This window comes from Martes martes (genome assembly GCF_963455335.1).
Source record: "Martes martes genome assembly, chromosome: 12".
In the NCBI taxonomy this organism is placed as follows: domain Eukaryota; kingdom Metazoa; phylum Chordata; class Mammalia; order Carnivora; family Mustelidae; genus Martes; species Martes martes.
Genome location: NC_137900.1, coordinates 50668562 through 50687538, shown reverse-complemented (window position 1 = coordinate 50687538; position 18977 = coordinate 50668562). Strand labels below are relative to the sequence as shown.

The following is an 18977-nucleotide window of genomic DNA, read 5'->3' as shown; positions in this document are numbered from 1 at the left end:
TCACAAGTAGGCAGAGAGGCAGGCAGAGAGAGAGGGGGGAAAGCAGGCTTCCCACCGAGCAGAGAGTCCGATGCGGGGCTCGATCCCAGGACCCTGGGACCATGACCTGAGCTGAAGGCAGAGGCTTTAACCCCCTGAGCCACCCAGGCACCCCTTCTTTCTCATTTTTAATGTTAAAAGTAAGGAAGTTTGCTTTTCCTAACCAGTGCAGAAAACTTCTTAATGCAGAGGGGATAGGAATGAACTCTAGTGGTTACAGCTGAAAGTCCCCCATTTTTTTTTTTTTCCTCCCAATCCTTAAGTGTAATCATTTTTGAAAATTTTTACTTAAGTGTAATCATTTTTGAAAATGAAGGTATGGGGTTGGAAATGCTATATGGAATATCCATTCCATTTGATAGATTCCTGCTTAGACTTTAAGATGACTAATCCACCGCTGCTGCAATTGTCCGTCTGATTTAATCCCCCCACCCCCTTTCAGATGCCAGATCACTACTTGATCTACTTTTTTTGTTGTTGTTAAATTCTTTAGATGCAGAGATTTTTAGAAATTTGGAAGGTGTTTTTGGCCTAAATTGCATTTTCAGGAATGCTTTACCACAGGCTCCCTGTTTGCCTTTACCAGCACTAGAGTCCTTGTTGAACCAGCTGTGTACAACAGCCAGGCAGAAGCAACAATGGAAGGCTGGATGTGTTCTACTAACTTTGATAGTTTACTAAATACCTAGATACTTTAACAAAAAAAATTTTTTTTAAAAGATTTTATTTGTCAGAGAGAGAGAGAGAGAGAGTGCGAGCGAGCGCGCGAGCACAGGCAGGCAGAGTGGCAGGCAGAGAGAGAGAGAGAAGCAGGCTCCCTGCCGAGCAAGGAGCCTGATGTGGGACTCAATCCCAGGATGATGTGGGACTCGATCCCAGGACGCTGGGATCATGACCTGAGCCGAAGGCAGCCATTTAACCAACTGAACCATCCAGATGTCCCTACTTTAACAAAATTTTAATGAAACTATAATAAGATACAAAGGTATCTCTCAGGACAGTCTGTTTGGACCCTCATTTAATTGATACACATGCATGAAATTAAATTGGGTAACATTTTTTTTTAAGATTTTATTTATTAGCATGAGAGAGCAAGCGCAGGGAGCAGCAGGCAGGGGGCGAAGCAGACTCCCCACTGAGCAGGGAACTCAATGCCAGACTCTATCGCAGGTCCCTGGGATCATAACCTGAGCTGAAGGCAGATGTTTAACTTGCTGAACTACCCAGGTACCCCTAATTTGGGTAGCATTTAATAAACTCAGCTCAGTGTAGTTTCTCAGAGGCTGCATTTAAGATGTGTGAAAAAGGAAATCTAAGTTGTCAAGTATCCAGTTTATGATGAGTTGTTTAATACAAATATTATAACCAGCACACTTTTGTTTTTAATCATGTCATAAATGATCACTTTATTCTTACATTATTTACTTTTGTTCATTTTTAAGATTGATATAAGAATCAACTGCTTTGAATTTTATTTAATGTTGTTGCCCTGAAGGAAATGATGTAAAACCAGGTAGTCTTGCTAGTGTAATACACCCAGTTACTGTTTTCCCTTTCTGTCAAGTGATAGGAGATTTTTTTTTTTAAAAAAAGCATGTTTGATACCTAAAATATTCTGATTATTTGAGATATGTTTTAATTTACTTCATGTAAAGCAATAGTCTCCAGGTTCCTGATTTGATTTTTCTCTCTTCAGCTGCCCTCCCATACCCTTATCTCTCTTAACTCTTTTTCAGACATTTCTTAAGTGGCTATCAGGCAATACTAGTAGAAGAAATATAGGAACTGTCCTAAGAAAAAGACCCATTTTGATGTATTTCAGATTTTCTTATGTGTATAGAAGAAAAACTTCAGCAGAGCTAAAGTTCTTACCTTCTTACGTATCTCTTCTGGTATCTCCTTGTAAATGTCTGATCATCCTCCCAGTAATTGTCATTTTCTACAAACTTGTATGATTTCAGACTGTGTTTCAGCCCAGTGGGGTAGTGGAAAATCCCTTGCTCTGCGTCTTAAGACAAGTCACGTGACCTTTGTGTGCCTCATCCTCCCTCTTTCCTAAAAATCAAGGAATTGGGCTAAATGATCTCTTTTCTTTTTGCTCCAAAATTAAGACCCTCTCTCCTCCCAGCAACATATTATTCCATAAAAAATTTTATTGTCTCTGGGGATTTGAGTTTCCAGTTTGTGAAATGAAACTTCATTCTTGACATGTTTAATAGCATCTGCACAGTGTGCACAGAGTATCATCACATATGACATTTGCTATATACAAAGCAGATTATGGCCCTTCTTTTTTTTTTTTTTTATTATTTATTTGACAGACAGAGGTCACAAGTAGGCAGAGAGGCAGGCAGAGAGAGGAAGGAAAGCAGGCTCCCCGCTGAGCAGAAAGCCCGATGTGGGGCTCGATCCTAGGACCCTGGGATCATGACCTGAGCCGAAGGCAGCGGCCCAACCCACTGAGCCACCCAGGTGCCCCGATTATGGCCCTTCTTAACTTTTAGACCAGATTTCAAACATGAAGCTTCCCTACTTTGTGTGTGATTATAAATCCTCTTCATTACAGTAAATGTGTGGCAGGTACCAGGGTGTACAAAGTAGGGTAAAGACAAGATTTATTACTTCAAGGACATAAGGCAGTGATAAGAGACAACTGTGTCTTGGTTTGCTCAGTGTGGATGAGAATATGTGTGATGCAGGGTAGCTACTGGCAAGGGTACCAACTCCGACTGAAGAAAGCGGGTGAGAGTGGACGTGAGGCACTCAGTGATGCCCTTGTTGAGTCCGAAGAGTCTCACATTTAGGTAAGTGGGAGGAACAGGTTGTATTAACACAGGGAAGTGAGAGAGGAAAGTTTGGAAAACTACTGAAGGTTTTGTTTGTGTATATGGAAAAGGGAAGTCAGTGCCCTGAGCATAAAGAACTAAGAAATTTGAAATTAATCCTAAAGCATTAGGGAGCCCTTGAGGGATTTGAAGCAGAGAAGAACACAGTCAGATGTGTTTCTGGTGTTGCTCGAATTAAAACAGTCTTTATGAGACTTAAAGTATTCAGCAAATCAAGTCTCAGTAAAATTTGAGGTCTCACGTGCATTTTCCACTGATGTAGTTTTCTGAATTCTACATTTTGGAATACTTATTAAAGGTAACTCCCCTAATCTATAATAGCTTTTTTAAGCCTTCCTGCTAGGGGTGATTATTGCTTTTAACTCCAACACCTTAGCTAGAGCTAATTTTTAATTTCCTATGGACTTATTTCCATATGCTTTGTTCTTACAGGGTTACTCATTTGCAGCCCTTTATGAAACATGCCTGCCCTTAAAAAACTTAATCTTAGACTGTGATATGTATATGCCTTGATGTGTGTTTGAGACTTGTTCCTGGCAGGATTTTGCGTTTAGAAGCAGATAAAAGTACAATTCTTCCTTTTGGGTGAATTTTGAGGTCTGTGGCCTGCATTGTGGTTGGAGATCGCATCCTTCTATGTTCTTAACTTCTGAGCTCTTTTGGAGGGTGTAGTGTAGCCACCTGTCTGTAGGGGCTTAATGCTGCCATGAGACCTTTGCCTCGTTCTACCAGAGCCAGAGCTAACTTTCACTTAGTGAGATAGTCATTTTTCAGACAGTCCCATCAAGACTCCTTTTTTTGATATGAACGGCAATTAATTCTTAGTTTAAATAGGCACAAGCATGACCTTGTCCACTCCTTTCAGCTGAAGAGATTGAATGGAGCTTTTCAAAAAAGTCTGAAGTGGCAAGTATCTAATTTTCAGGTTTAATGTTTATAGTCCTGGGTCAGTAATTGACAAGTGATAGAAGTTGTTCAACGGTGATCTTGCCAGTGGGAGATTTTTCAAATGTCCTTAGTTTAATAAAGAAGGAATTGCTTTGTTCATTTATAGACCTTATCTCTTTAATCTGTTGGTATTAATGTCCACTGTCACTGATCTTTCCTTGATGAATCAGAGAGAAATGAGAGCAGTTGCGTTTTTGGACAAAGGCATTGCAATGGACTTCTATTAAAGGCAATGTACTGGGATTTTAAACTTCACTATTTACGTGTAATAAGGTACTAATTCTTATCCATGAGATATTTTCAATCCATAAGATATTTTCATTTCTTTTAATTCTATGTATTTTGATTAACTTGTGTTTTGATAGCCCATTCTTAATATAGGTTACTTGTCCTTGAACGTTTAATGTATAATTAGTTTTAGTTGCTGATGAAGAAATGAGTTTTTAATTACAAGGAATATATTGTGTTTCAAACTATTCCATTTTCAAGACCTAATTACTTTGATAAATCTATTTTTATCTCTGTTTTGTCCAGTGTGATCTCATTTGTGAAGAACAATTTGAGAAACTATTGGCTAGAGCATTTATTTGCCTGGTACTCCTAACTGCTTCCCTTCCTTCCCCTCAAGAAATCTCAGTATTGCTTGTCTTTGTTTATTATATCACTTGTAGGGTTGTGAGAAATTCCAAAATAAACCTGAATTTTAAATTGCTATCTTTGGAGTAGATTGGTGTTCAGTGTTGTACTCCCTGTATCATCTTTAAATATTTAAATTGCAGACTCTCTGGCTGCCTCTTAAATTAGATCCTTCACTTAGTAGTTTTGACATTTCATAACCTTGCTCCTCAGGCATTAAATATTCACCTGTTTAAATGGCAGTGAAAATTTAAAATCCAAACCCATTCTATTAATCCAGTGAATGTAGATTAGGAGAACAGCTTGCAGTTGGTGAAGGAAGAAGCTATTTTGACCCCACTGGGACATATGCTGGAGGTTCACTGGATTGAAGTATTTTCTTTCTTTCTTTTTTTTTTTTTTTAAAAGATTTTATTTATTTGTCAGAGAGAGAGAGAGAGCGAGCGAGCACAGGCAGACAGAGTGGCAGAGGGAGAAGCAGGCTCCCTGCGGAGCAAGGAGCCCGATGTGGGACTCGATCCCAGGACGCTGGGATCATGACCTGAGCCGAAGGCAGCTGCTTAACCAACTGAGCCACCCAGGCGTCCCGGATTGAAGTATTTCTAATACATAATTTGCCATAAAACAAAACCATCTCTTGAGTCTTCTCCAAGATGTTTTAACTTTAAAGAACCATAAAAATAGATTTAACACTTTGAGGTTTAAGATAGCTCAAGAGTGGTTCTTGTAGTCATTTAAGGCACCAGTATAAGCTTCACATCCACAGAAAAATCAGAATGGAGAAGGTTTCTGATAATTGCTAGATAAAAAATTCTGTCTGGAAGCCTATTTGAATCTCCAAATACAAGTCCTTATCCTACTGGGGGAGTCTTCTTCCTACTTGGATCTAAGTATATTCTGTTGATAATCTTTAGAGATAGAAGAAGAAGAAGCAGAAGAGGAATAAGAAGAAATATTTTCTTGTTTTAGAAAGGAGGATGTTATTGACAGTGACATCTTTGATAGAGCAGGGAAGGGGCCTGTTAATCCTGAGAAACAGAGGTATAGGGGCGAGACTTGGCCCCTTGGTCTGGGAGAGGGATGTTTGCCCTTTTTTACACTTTTATTTCTTGGAAGTGGATGAGGGGGTAGAGTGGAGATACATTGCTCATTTAATTCATTCTAAGAATTAGAAAGTAATAAAACTAATTTAAAAATTCTAATTATCATGCAGTTTCTGCAGTGAATCTCAATTAGTGACCGCTCATTCTTGGGAGAAGTTACTTTTTAGAAATATTAATGGAAAATGAAATAAAATAACTTTGACTTAACTATAATTTCTACTGTCATCCTCTTTTCTTCTGTCTTAGCTCAATTTCACCATGTGTGTGGTGTGTGTAAGAAACAACCAAGATTCATTTAATTTTTCCAAACTTTCAGAACAAAAGTTACTATAGTGTGGTAAATTGTAGAAAGAAAACGGGACAAGGCTACAAGGACATGGGGTCAGAAGATCATAGTTTGAATCCAGGGGTATGTAACATTAGGCATGTTATTTACCTATTTGCCCAGCTATAAAATACTAATGTGTGCCTTACCTACCACAAACAAAACATTCTTATTTGAAAATGCTTTTACATGGTGAAGTCTTGTAAGTCCCTGTGTGTAAATTAAATGGAAATACTATTTGTTACAACTGTGAGTTTATATGCAATGTAGTTACCTCTGTCCTGCCTGTGGTGATGGGAACCAGTTTCTGACAAAGTTATTGAAAAATACTCTTTTGTAGAGGCTTAGTATTGATTCTTGGAGCCTTTCTAATGTGCCCGTATTCTAAAAATGTACCCAGGATTGCTTTTAATCAGGTATGGTAGGACGTGCAGACATGGAAGTTATCGTTATGAAGGAAGAAGTTTATAGTTACAGATCTTTAGAAACAGGGCATGTCAGCATGACATGTAGGGTCACATGGGGAGGCATCAGGGATGGTCAATCAGGAGGGCAGAGCATGGCCCAGAGCTTTTACTGGAGTTCCTTGTGGAAAGGAAATGGGGGAAGCAGAGTTGGTATGCTGAATAAGTTTAGCACTAGTTAGTGTGAATAACTTTGGAGGACTCTAGCTTGGTGGGGGGTAGTTAGTTGTCAGGCATCTGGCCCTGGGGTGAGGACAGGGGGAATAGGCATGGTATGTGAGAATTTGATAAGGAGTTATGGGTGTGGGCTCTGAATTGATTGTTTATATATCAAAGGCATGCTCACGGGGGTCATTTGCTATCTCCCAGGAAGTAGCTATACCTGGGAGGGGCAGTCTCTCCAGGATCAAGGCCCCAGATGCTAGAGCATCAACAGAAAATAAAATATTGTCAATACAAGCTGAGAATTAAAGAAGCAATGTAAATTTAAGACCAGCCATTGAAGAAAAAAAAAAAAAAGCAGATAACATAACTGACCCAAGTATGTTTTCAAAGCTTTTATATAAGCACTAAATATAAACCCGTTTTCCTAAATATATTTTAGGATAACTTTTAAAACACTCCACCCACACACCTCTGAAATGCACAGAGCAGTAAATGTCACTGCATGAGTAAATTATTCTGGAACACAGTAATGGATTCAGGTTACTTTCAACTTTAATGGTCTGTGTCTTTACCTATATTCTCAGATGCTTGTAGAGATAAATAATATTTATAGTCACCTAGGTTTTTAGGTCCTGTGTTAAGAATTTTATGTAGATTAGAAATTATTTTGTTAATTATTCCTAATAACCATACAAAGAAGGTACAGTTACATGGTAATAGACTTACATAATTTATGCAAGTTCACAGAACCTTTAATGAATGGCATGTAGTTTTGAGCCCAGGCATACTGGTTAGAGAGCTGTCACCTAGAACTACATTACCTCACGCCTTGCTTGAGCTCATGGAGTGGCTGCCTGCCTCCCAGGCCTGCTTCATCAGCCCTTGGAAGGGAGCCTCCCAACTTTGAAAATGTACAGATGCTTACTCTGGTGCCCGTGGGAAGTGGCTCTTCCTAAAGGGAACACTTGAGTCACATGACCCGGAGCAGCCGAACAGCTGACTTGCTGAGTGCTCCCTGCACTGAAAGCAAGTTTAAGTGGTGGGATTTTTAGCTTACCCTGATAGTTGAGAATTGTGCTTTAGAAAAGAAACTGGTTATTCATTTTTTCATACCACTGAGTACATGTGTAATTCATTTGCTTTGTTTTTTCAGTTTATAGCAGTCCCAAGACTAGATTCCACTTGAATTATTTTGGTTATCATTTGGAATTTGCCTTCATTTACTTTCCACTTACATTTAAGTTCCCCAGTCTTCATTCTTCTTAAGTGTTCAGGCGTAGAGACAAAGCACATGTGAATAGTTATCTATCTGTTCTCTACCACTATTCCAAATTCCTTGTATGTGTAGGACAGAACAGTGCTCACTTGACTTCAGATACCGTGTTTGGACCAATAGGTGTATTTTCACTTGTTAATGAGCAAATTTGTTGACTAAAGGATAAGAATATTAAATGTTAATACTGGTGGAGCAGAGATGAAAGATAGCAAGACTGTTACAAAGGAGTATAAATCCTGGCTTTTTTTTCCCCCTGAAAAGCCAAAAATAAAAAGCTGATAACACTGTGGACATAATTTAAACCATGGAGAAAATATGTGAAAATACCAAAAAGCTTGTTTAAATTGAAAAGATGATTTTTGTTGTTGCTTTTGTAATAAGCAACGGACTAGATTAAAGGTGGATACTAAGAGATAAAAGAAGTAAGCAGAAGTTGTCATGTTATGGTACCTGAACAAATCAGAGTTAGACCCACTGGCCATTTTTATGAATGATCTGAAAAATGGGGGTTATGTTGTGAAGTTCTTGCAGTTAGGTAGTCCAGGAAAGCTCAGAATTAAACCAGAGGCACTGTGGGAAGGAATAGCACATGAGACTTAAAGCTATCTGAAAAATGGCAGAGATAGTTCTAAGCAAAGAGCCGTCATTTATAATTTGGACAAGCTCTTGATGACTGCCTGAACTGTCCCTTAAATCCTGTGGTATACCAAGCTGGTGTGAACCCACAGGATCAGTGGGGTATGAGATAGGTTTTACTCAGCAAATATTCAGGCATTTATCACATGCCAAGATATTGAGGATGATCATTATAAGAAAAAGAGATGTAGTTCTTTAGGGCATGGAGCTTACATGAAGAATGTTAATTACAAATAAATACAGGCAACCTTATTTTGTCTTCCATCCTTCTAGAATTTTGGACACTATGTCTTAAAGAGAGGAAGCTTTTTGAAAGAATGGTAGGTAGAGGCAATAAAGGGACTTAAGACCTTTTGGAAAAACAACACTACAGAGACTTGTGGATAAGAAAATAATAAGCAAAGAATGACAAGGGATGTAACTCATTCAAGTGCTTAAATTTCCAGGAGTTTAGGGATGATAGAAAGTTATTTTGGTAATGAATCAAAAAGGCATACTTACTGATAATAGGGTGACTTTTTAGAAACTTTGTACCACCACCAGCAGAGATGGAAGAGGCTCAAAAATAGGACACAAAAATGTGTTGGATGAATTTAGAGTCCTTAAACTTAATTATTGAGCTTACATTCCTAGTTTAGGGGCTTGGCCCCACTGAGGACAACCTACTGCTGTGCTGTGTGGTTTGTTTTGAAAACTTGCAAACCTAGGGATAAATACTCTCCCCCAGGGGAGTGGTATTTCCCATTTGTTGAGCATTTCTCCAGAAATGAGTAAAACTGTTAACGCCAGACTTGCTTTAACTTCGTTGTTTGTTACGTGCTCCGTATGGAAAAGCTGCTAACTTTAGATAGTCTTTGAATTTTTGAAGGGAGGTAACTGAGTGTGTGTAGATGCTTAATTCCATTTCCTTTCCTAGGTTTCCTATGCTCGCCCAAGTTCGGCTTCTATCAGAGATGCGAATTTGTATGTCAGCGGACTTCCGAAAACAATGACCCAGAAGGAGTTGGAGCAGCTTTTTTCACAATATGGACGCATCATTACTTCTCGTATTCTTGTTGACCAGGTCACCGGTAAGTAGGCAGCTGCTCCAGACAATCTTTGACACTTTCTGAGTGGCAGACTGTGAAATACTCTGCCTTTCCGTATAGTGATCTTGCCTCTGGAACACACCAAAGGTATATGTGGACCAGAAAACACAATTTTCTGCGGGAATTGTTCATAAATCTGCATGGATAAAAATAGATTGTGGAGTGGGGTGAGCGAGCTTGCGTCATTTATACCCTGAAGGGGCAGGTTCGAAGTCTGTTTTATGGCATGTAATAAATTTGTAGATGATATAATCCTCATTTCCAAGCTTCTGTGTGAAAAAAGCCCTTATCCTCCTCGTAAAGTACTCCTTCTAATAAATAGTCTTTTTTCTTGTAAAAAGCATAGTTTAATGCAGCAGTGTGTACCTTGTTCTCTAAGGGAGGATAATCCTGTGTCCACACTAGCTGTTCAGGCTGGTTTCTGGGTCCATCCTGTGTTATGCAGGCATGTGTAAGAGTTTGACATTTTGAATGTTAAAAATTTATTTTATGCCTGCTATAACTTTTGACCAAACCGAAATAAGGAGACTAATAGGTTTATTAAAACTTTTGTAAGGGTGCTCTTCTGCCAAAGCTTTTAAAGAAAAACTAGCTATATAGGTTTGACCATGATTTTAAGAATAAATTATAATTTTCTATTGTAAAAACAATGCTTATTCTTTTTAAAAACAGTGGAAATAGTGAAACACGGTAAGGTGGGGAAAATTGGCTGTATTACCATATACTCAAGCGGTCACATGAAGATTTGGGGGGAAAACATAGATAGATTTTCCTCTTTAATTTTCTTTGTGTTTCTTCCTTTTCTTTCCTCTCACTTTCCCTGTTTTCTTTCTCTTTTTTCTCTCTCTCCTACTACCATAAGAGGAGATGTATCATTGTGTATTACGATGTCTGTTTTTTTCTAAAGGAAGCAGTGGATAATCTCTTACCATCCTTTGTATTTCTATGGGTCTGTTATTTCTCCTCTTCCACTTCTGATTCTGAGTCTTCTCTCTTTTTTGTGTTGATGTATATGGCTAGAGGTTTATCAGTTTGTTGATCTTTTCAAAGAAGTGGCTCCTCATTTCCCTGATCTGTTCTATTGTATTTTTAGTTTCTATATATCATTTATTTCTGCTCTAATCTTAAAAAACAAAACAAAACAAAACAAAAAAACAATGGGGGCAGTAGATTAACTACAGAATAAAAATCAGGCCAAGTTTTTAATTCTTCAAGTGAAGATCTGAGTTTGAACACAAGCAGTCATGTTCTGCTCCCCTGTGCTGTTAATGGGGCTCATACATCAGAAGCAACATCCTTAAGAGTTTTGGGTAGAAAGATATCTACCTTCATATACATGCTTGGGAGAATGGCCTATAGGTTTGGCTGTATGAAGAAAATTTAGTCTAGGGAAGAAATATAAAAAAACTGCCTTTTCATCATAGCTGCGTTTTGTAATCATCCGTGTATGTTCTGTCACTTTGCTGTATCACACAGAGTGTTAGTTGGTTAAATAGAACAAATCCAGGTCTAGCAATCCAGATAAATTTGCTTAAAGCAACAGAAATACCTTTTTTTTTTTGGGTTCATATCATTCATGCTTTTTAATTCATCATTCTTAATGAGAAGTTGGTGAGTGGAGAGTAGATTTCACTTTTTTTTTTTTTTTAAGATTTTATTTATTTATTTGACAGAAATCACAAGTAGGCAGAGAGGCAGGCAGAGAGAGAGAGAGAGAGGAGGAAGCAGGCTCCCCGCTGAGCAGAGAACCTGATGCGGGGCTTGATCCCAGGACCCCGGGATCATGACCTGAGCCGAAGGCAGAGGCTTTAATGCACTGAGACACCCAGGCACCCCTAGATTTCACTTCTGATACAGAAGTCCCATCTCTTTAAGGTGGGCATTATACCAAGCCTTTCAGTTATTTTCTCTCTCTCTCTCTCTTTTTTTTTTTAAAGATTTATTTATATCAGAGAGAGAGCAAGCATGTGAGAGCATGGACTCATAAGTGGGTAGAGGGGCAGAGGGAGAGAATCTCAAGCAGACTCCTCACTGAGTACCAAGCCAGACTTAGGGTTCCATCTCATGACCCATGAGATCATGACCTAAGCTGAAACTAAGAGTCAGATGCTTAATTGACTGAGCCAGCCAGGCAACCCTCTTTGGGTTAATCTTTTTCTTTCTTTGCTTTTTTTTAAAGATTTTATTTATTTATTTATTTATTTGACAGAGAGATCACCAGTAGGCAGAGAGGCAGAGAGAAAGAGAGAGAGAAACAGGCTCCCCGCTGAGTAGAGAGCCCGATGCGGGACTTGATCCCAGGACCCTGAGATCATGACCTGAGCCGAAGGCAGAGGCTTAATCCACTGAGCCACCCAGGCACCCCTCTTTGGGTTTTTCTGATGCATGCTCAAGTTAGAGGACCTCAGATTTGGGTGACTCAGTCTGTGTGGAGGCTATTTCAGTGCTAACCTAATGCTTTCCTCACGGAATAGTTAAGTTCTAGGGGTTATTAATTCTTCATGTTAGTGGATAACTAAAAGAGTATATTTACTATCATTTCACCATTTTATCTTTAATCTTTCTACTTAAGACTTTCAAGGCAAAATTATTCAGTTTATCTGAAATGGAAAAGAAAACCCTGCAATTTTGTTAGTCATCAGGTAGTAATAATGTACAACTGATATAACTTAAATAGGAAAGGAAAAGTGGTATGGGCTGAGATAGGTGTCTGGAAGAAATGCCTCTCCACCTTAGAAAAAAATTTTATACCAGTGAACTTACACAGTGTTAATTACAAAGCAAGCAGAACTTCATTCTTTTTTAAAGTTCCTATAAATCATGATGGTCGAGCACATTTTCTCGGCCTTTCTCAGTAACCTCTCATTCTAGTCTTCATTTATATGCTCTGAATCATCTAGATTTTTCTAGCTACTAGTCCCAAGCTAGCACAGCTAGTACCAATTTGCTTGCCAAGAAAGTGTTTCCCTACAACTGTTTATCTCCGGATGGCCAGCTATGGCTACCTCAGCTAGCCCATTAAAGCTAATTAAATGGAATGCGTTGGGTTTTTCTCTGCCATTTTTCAAAAGCTGGACGGCTTTTTGGCCATCCCCCTGCTTCCGTATTCTTGTCTCTCAGAGTGGGGAGAGAGCATGAGACAAGAGAATGGCATTTCCATAGGAGTAATACTGCTAGAACCAGAAAGCTTTGAGGCTTTATTTCTATTTTCTTTATTTTAAAAATATAGGTCTTCTTTTATCGCTTTTTCTCCTTATAATATTGTTTCTCTCATAAAGTTTAGCTAGTTAAAACCAGTGGGGGGAGTTTCAGGGAACCAGAAAAGCCTCTTCAGACATTTTTCTTAGCAGGCCAGTATCCTTTGTAATATTATTAAGTAGAATTTTATTATTTAAAAATTTAGCTGATGGGGCGCCTGGGTGGCTCAGTGGGTTAAGCCTCTGCCTTCGGCTCAGGTCATGATCTCAGGGTCCTGAGATCGAGCCCCGCATCGGACTCTCTGCTCGGCGGGGAGCCTGCTTCCCCCTCTGTCTCTGCCTGCCTCTCTGTCTACTTGTGATCTGTCTCTCTCTGTCAAATAAATAAACAAAATCTTTAAAAAAAAAATTTAGCTGAAATATCTTACAACCACTGTGATGTATTTTTAGCATAGCTTTTTAGAATTTTTAGTAAATGCCTGGTTCTGTTCTCCCCCTTACAAGAAAGGAAGCTACTGTGCCCTTCATTACTGAGCTGCTTATCTGATACCATAATTTGAGAAGTAGAAATCAGGCATGCTATTGTTGATATTATTAAAGACAAGGGAGTCTATGGGGGAGAGAGAAGGCAGCAGGTAGGGAGAACATGGATATATTTGCGTGCTTTCTATTTGTCTAGGCTTATTGGTAGGCATGTAATGGTGGGTATTCAGATTGTGTAGATGAATTAAAAAATACAAAATTGGGATTCTAGATTGAATTGCTACTAAGGTAAGGTGAAACTTTCCTCCTCCTGTGGTTTTGTGGCAGATGTTCTATGTGGGTGAAGACATGTTTTTGAGAAGGAAAAATTAATTTATCCTTTCTTCTCTCCCTCCCTTCTCCTTCCGCTCCCTCTTTCCCAAATCCTTACCCAAATCTACCAATAGGCATATCAAGGGGTGTAGGGTTTATTCGATTTGACAAGCGGATTGAGGCAGAAGAAGCTATCAAAGGCCTAAATGGCCAGAAACCTCCTGGTGCCACAGAGCCAATCACTGTAAAGTTTGCTAATAATCCAAGCCAAAAAACCAATCAGGCCATCCTTTCCCAGCTGTACCAGTCTCCAAACAGAAGGTATCCAGGACCACTAGCTCAGCAGGCACAGCGTTTTAGGTAAGTCTGGTCTGGTTCTTATGCCCAGCTACTACACTCAGAACTCTTAGGTTCACTGTGCAGTACTTCTGTTGACAGGATTCTGGCTTGTTCTTACTGTTGCTGGTGGTGTTTTCTTTCTATTTCTTATGGGGATAGAGAAAACATATTTGGGGTGTAGTGTCTTTTGCTAATACTGAAGGTGGTAACAAAAAAGGACAATAAGCTATAGCAGTCATTCTCAACTGGGGAGTAATTGTGCCCCTTGGGACATTTGGGAGCATCCAGAGACATTGTGTGGACATAACTTGGGTGCAGTTCCTCCTGGCATCTACTGGGTAGAGATCAGGGATGCTGCTGAACGTCCTACAGTGTACAGCATAACCCCCAACAGCAGCAAATGGTCTAACTCCAGACATCAATTGTTATGAGGTTGAGAAACCCTGATCTATGGAATGCTGGGTTCTTTCTGTTTCCAGGGCTTCTGATTTCCCCTTTCTCGTCTTTTTTTTTTTTTTTTTTTCTTTTCTTTTCTTTTCTTGGTAAGATTTTATTCTCGTAGTTCAGCTTTTAGGTCAAGCTCTTTCAGTTACTTTGTTTTATAATGTGTACACCACTAAGGAGATAAAACTTATGTGAAAACATTAAGTTCCTACAAATGGATCCCTATCCCCTTCTAAATTTTTATTTCTTGTATTTTAGGGGTTGGCAAACCTCCTCCGTAAAGGGCTGGATAGTAAATATTTTAGGCTTTGGGGGTCATGGTCTCTGTAGCATATAGATCTTTTTTTAAACAGCTCTTTAAAAATGTAAAAGCCATTCTTCACTCCTGGGCGATACAGAAGCAGATGGCAGTGTGGATTTGGCCTGTGGGTGGTAGTTTTCAGACCCCTGTATAGTCCGTAGAATGACTATGCATCTTCAGCCCAAAGAAGACATTCTATCTTGTAGATAGGCATAAATATTTTAATTTTTCAAGTTTTAATTTAAACCTGGGGTAACAATCAAATCAAGAGTCATTATGAAAACATCTCCGATCTGCATGTGAGAACAGTGACTTTAAGACATTAAGCACAGCACAAAGAACTTTTGGTTTCATAAGCAAGGCCACCCAGTTTTTTTTTTTTTTCCTAGAACATTTTTTAATATCCTTTTTGGCCATATGGTGTACTGCAGCCGTAATTCCATCTAACCCCATGCTAATTTTTTTTTTTTTTTTTAAATCCCAAGTGCATTATCAGTTTTCTTTCTTTCCTTGCAGGGGCAGAATAGTTACTTACCAAAAATAGGATCATAAATGTAGCTTAATGAGGAGGGTTTTTTTTTTTTTCAGTTTTTATTTATTTATTTGACAGAGAGAGAGAGAGAGGGAGAGAGAGATCACAAGTAGGCGGAGAGGTAGGCAGAGAGAGATGGGGAAGCAGGCTCCTCGCTGAGCAGAGAGCCTGATGCAGGGCTTGCTCCCGGGACCCTGAGATCATGACCTGAGCTGAAGGCAAAGGCTTAACCCACTGAGCCACCCAGGCACCCTGAGGAGTTAAGTTTTTGAGCTTAAATCATATGCATTTTTTCATTTGGGGTATTAAGGAGTGCCAAAGAATAGAGATGAAATTGGTGAAATACCTGCTTTCAAAAAAATACTCAGTTGTGTCATGTGAGGTGTGAGAAAGAAATTCACCATAAACTCTGTGTTCAGTTCCTACTTAGGCTGGCTTTTGCCATGGCCGTAGAGGTGGGACTGTTGAAAGGATCCATCTGAAACTGGATGACTGGGTTACCCAGTTGATTGAGCCTGTGTTTACTCTCTGTTTTAAACTTTGTGATGTTTAAAAAAAAGCAACAGCAACAACAGAACCCCCCCCCCCCCACACACACACACATTGTCAGGAAACACTGCTCCCCATGACTGTGGTGGGTAGTCCAGGCCATGGCTGCAGGGGGAGAGATGCATTGGAGCAGCTTGATACTAGCCCTTGTGGAGAAAAATCTCATAAAACCATTTTTTTTTTTTTTTTTTAAAGCTCCGCCTGTAGGTTTCCTGTGTAGCATCTTAAAGTAAAGATGTGCAAATTTTGCGCAAACTTGAAGGAATTTTAGAGGTGTTTCCTGGACAGCCTATCCAGGTAACCTCTTTGGGGTCTAGAAAAGAGTTTTGAGCTTACATAGAGGGAGGCTCTTTGAGACTTACTGGTTGATTTCAACCCTGTGAAAATATAAAATGTTTGATGGTAATGGAAAGCTGTGTTCGTTTTACATTGTTAGTTTTTTCCTGGTGTTCCCCACTGTAAGCTCTGATTTTATTTCATGGTAGTTATTAAGTAAAACTGTGCATTGAGGGTCAAGACTGAATGATGAGGAAGATCAGACGAGAGGTCTGAGGTGGCAGGATCTGCAGGAGAATGCCTGATCATTGAAATGGTGAGGCCCGCTGAGACTCCCAGACCAGGCTTCTAACTGCTGTGTCTGCACACAACCCCACCCAGCCCACTCCTGCATGCTCTGTGCTTCTTACTTGTGGGTTGGGAATGCTTTCAAGGATGTTCTCATGGTCACATTTAATGTCTTTCTAAATATCTTTCTGCTCATCCTTTGCTTTTATCTTTTTGTTCCGTATGTTATTAACTTGAAATTCTTCCTTGACTGCTAGAAAATGAAATTCTGAAAACGGGAATAAGAACTGTCTGTTGTAAGGGAAACTCGGTTTCAGAAAACAGAAGATTTCTTTCAGATTCCTGACTTTCGTCTCTACTCTCTCCGTTCCTTCCTTAAACCTCTGTGTGGATAATAAGTAATGAACTAGTCTTTGAGCTAAGTGAAAGTGCTTGGTTTAGACGCAGTGTTGGAAGAAATTGGGAGCCTTTATTCCTAGAATTCAGGTTTAACCTGGTATATGTTTGGTTGCTTTTAATACTTTAAAAACTTGATGTTATTACCTTCATCTTTGTCCCTCTTCTGTTGAATTAAGGTGGAATCTACTTTCTCTTCACAAAGACTGTTGAATTAAAGGACTTGCTTCTTATGTTGGTATTTTGCTCTTCTCTCACTCAGGTCTAGATCATTGCAGGAATATTTTGTCCCTGACATCTGTGTCCTAAGGCCTTTACTTTGGCACCTTCCAGTAGACAGTGCATTTCTCACTCTCTTTTTTATGTCATCATAGTACCCTGGGAGTTCAAGGAGACTGGAGAATACAAGTTCTAAGTATTATAATAATAGTCAAGGATATATATATATATATATTTTTTAAAGTATTTTATTTATTTATTTAACAGAGATCACAAGTAGGCAGAGAGGCAGAGAGAGAGGAGGAAGCAGGCTCCCTGCTGAGCAGAGAGCCCGATGCGGGGCTCTATCCCAGGACCCTGAGATCATGACCTGAGCCGAAGGCAGAGGCTTTAACCCACTGAGCCACCCAGGTGCCCCAGTCAAGGATATTTTTAATACTCATGAAATGCACCATATCTCTTAAAGTCAGAAAAATGTAAAACCCATACAATAAGGGTTGAGTTTAAAGGTGGGCTTGTGAAGTTTATGGCTCAGTCAACTCATAGGAATAGAGAATTATTTTAACATGAACACTGCTGATCTAATATGTTTACTTAATTGACTACAGTTTTCAAAATAAAACCATTTTTATTTATTGGGACAGGTAGTATAATTCAAGCCCCTTAAATATATTTTTTTAGGACACGGTATCAGAATTAAGCTTTTGGCCAAATTTTTCATCTCTCTTCTTGTGGAGCAGCTTTAATTTTATTGAATGTGATCTAGTCTAATGGCCTGTGTGCCTGCTTCTGTAAGCCTTTATGCATTTTTTTAAAAATTTTATTTATTTGACAGATCACAACTAGGCAGAGAGGCAGAGAGAGAGAGGAAGGGAAGCAGGCTCCCCGCTGAGCAGAGAGCCCGATGCGGGGCTCGATCCCAGGACCCTGGGATCATGACCTGAGCCAAAGGCAGAGGCTGTAACCCACTGAGCCACCCAGGCGCCCCAAGCCTTTATGCATTTTTAAAGGAGCCTTTTAAATCCATGCTTGTGTTGTGTTGAAGGCATGTGCTGGTTGCTACTCTTATAATTTCCTTTTGGAAGAAACTGCTATCAGTCCTCCTGAATAATTTTTTTTTCTTAGAGGATAGATGACACCATCTAATAGGATAAGGGGTAAGTTGATGATCTTGTGATTTAACTTCAAAGCACATCTTGGCCAGTGCTTTGGAGAGGTTTTGAGGTTATATATAGAGGTTATATATAGAGGTTCTATATATTTTTATTTCTGACTTTAATTGACTTCACATTTCCCTTTCTACTTGTGTGTGGGCCTCCCCATAGTCTGTCGGCTAAATTTCTTAGAAATTAAGTAGGTGTTTTCTTTTTGTAACTTCTAACTTTGAAATGAGAATGCTCTACCTAATATTCAAAATAGTGCCAAGTCTGAGTTGTATTCCTGTTGAGAGGAAAATGTTTATACCCGTATCCCCAGTATATCATTTTTTCATAAATTATATGAACATGGGCTTTGTGCTGTTATATTCGTGAACTCTTAAACCCTAATCAAACATAGAAAATACATATAAAGATGAAAGAAACAATATTTTAAGTATTTTGCTTATTATCATGCTGACTTCATTTATCCAGTATCTTAATAAATCCTATATCTTTAAAGCAAGATTTGTGAAAGTATCGTAGTAATTTTGAACTGCCTGTTGGATTATCTTGTGTCTGACCTCACCATGGACTTTGTACTAGGAAGAGGAGAAATAATCAGAAATAGTCAGCTCTCCCTGTTTCTGTTGACTTGGACTGCTTTTACTGGTATCATCCTGACTCTGATGATGATGATGATTTCTGTAGAAATCATTGTGAAGCTACCTCTTCTTGGAGGTTTTTTTTTAATTAAAGCTAGGCCTCCCTATCTAATCCTCCAGATCCACTTAATGTGCTATTTGTAAAGTGGATTATATCCAAGCTACAGAACAGGGGAAGAGTGCCACCTCCTTTGAGGACTGCTCAGTCTTCCCTCAGGAAAGGAAGCAATGCGTGGGGACTGATTGAGGGTACTTGTTGATGAGTGAGGGTACTGGTTGCGGTGCAGCCATTAAATCTGAATAAAGAATACTTT

The 18977-nt window shown here is 39.2% G+C and overlaps 1 protein-coding gene across 7 annotated transcripts in view; it reads left to right on the top strand.

Annotated features, from left to right (window-relative positions):
- ELAVL2 (ELAV like RNA binding protein 2) overlaps nucleotides 1-18977 on the top strand; it is a gene marked incomplete at both ends in the record, with an annotated part of 139407 nt that overhangs the window by 116645 nt on the left and 3785 nt on the right. For all 7 annotated transcript variants that reach the window (XM_080819360.1, XM_080819364.1, XM_080819363.1 and 4 more), the window contains 2 exons: nucleotides 9355-9508; nucleotides 13653-13878. In XM_080819360.1, the coding sequence (XP_080675486.1) occupies nucleotides 9355-9508; nucleotides 13653-13878 (380 nt within the window). The remainder of the gene's footprint in view (nucleotides 1-9354; nucleotides 9509-13652; nucleotides 13879-18977) is intronic.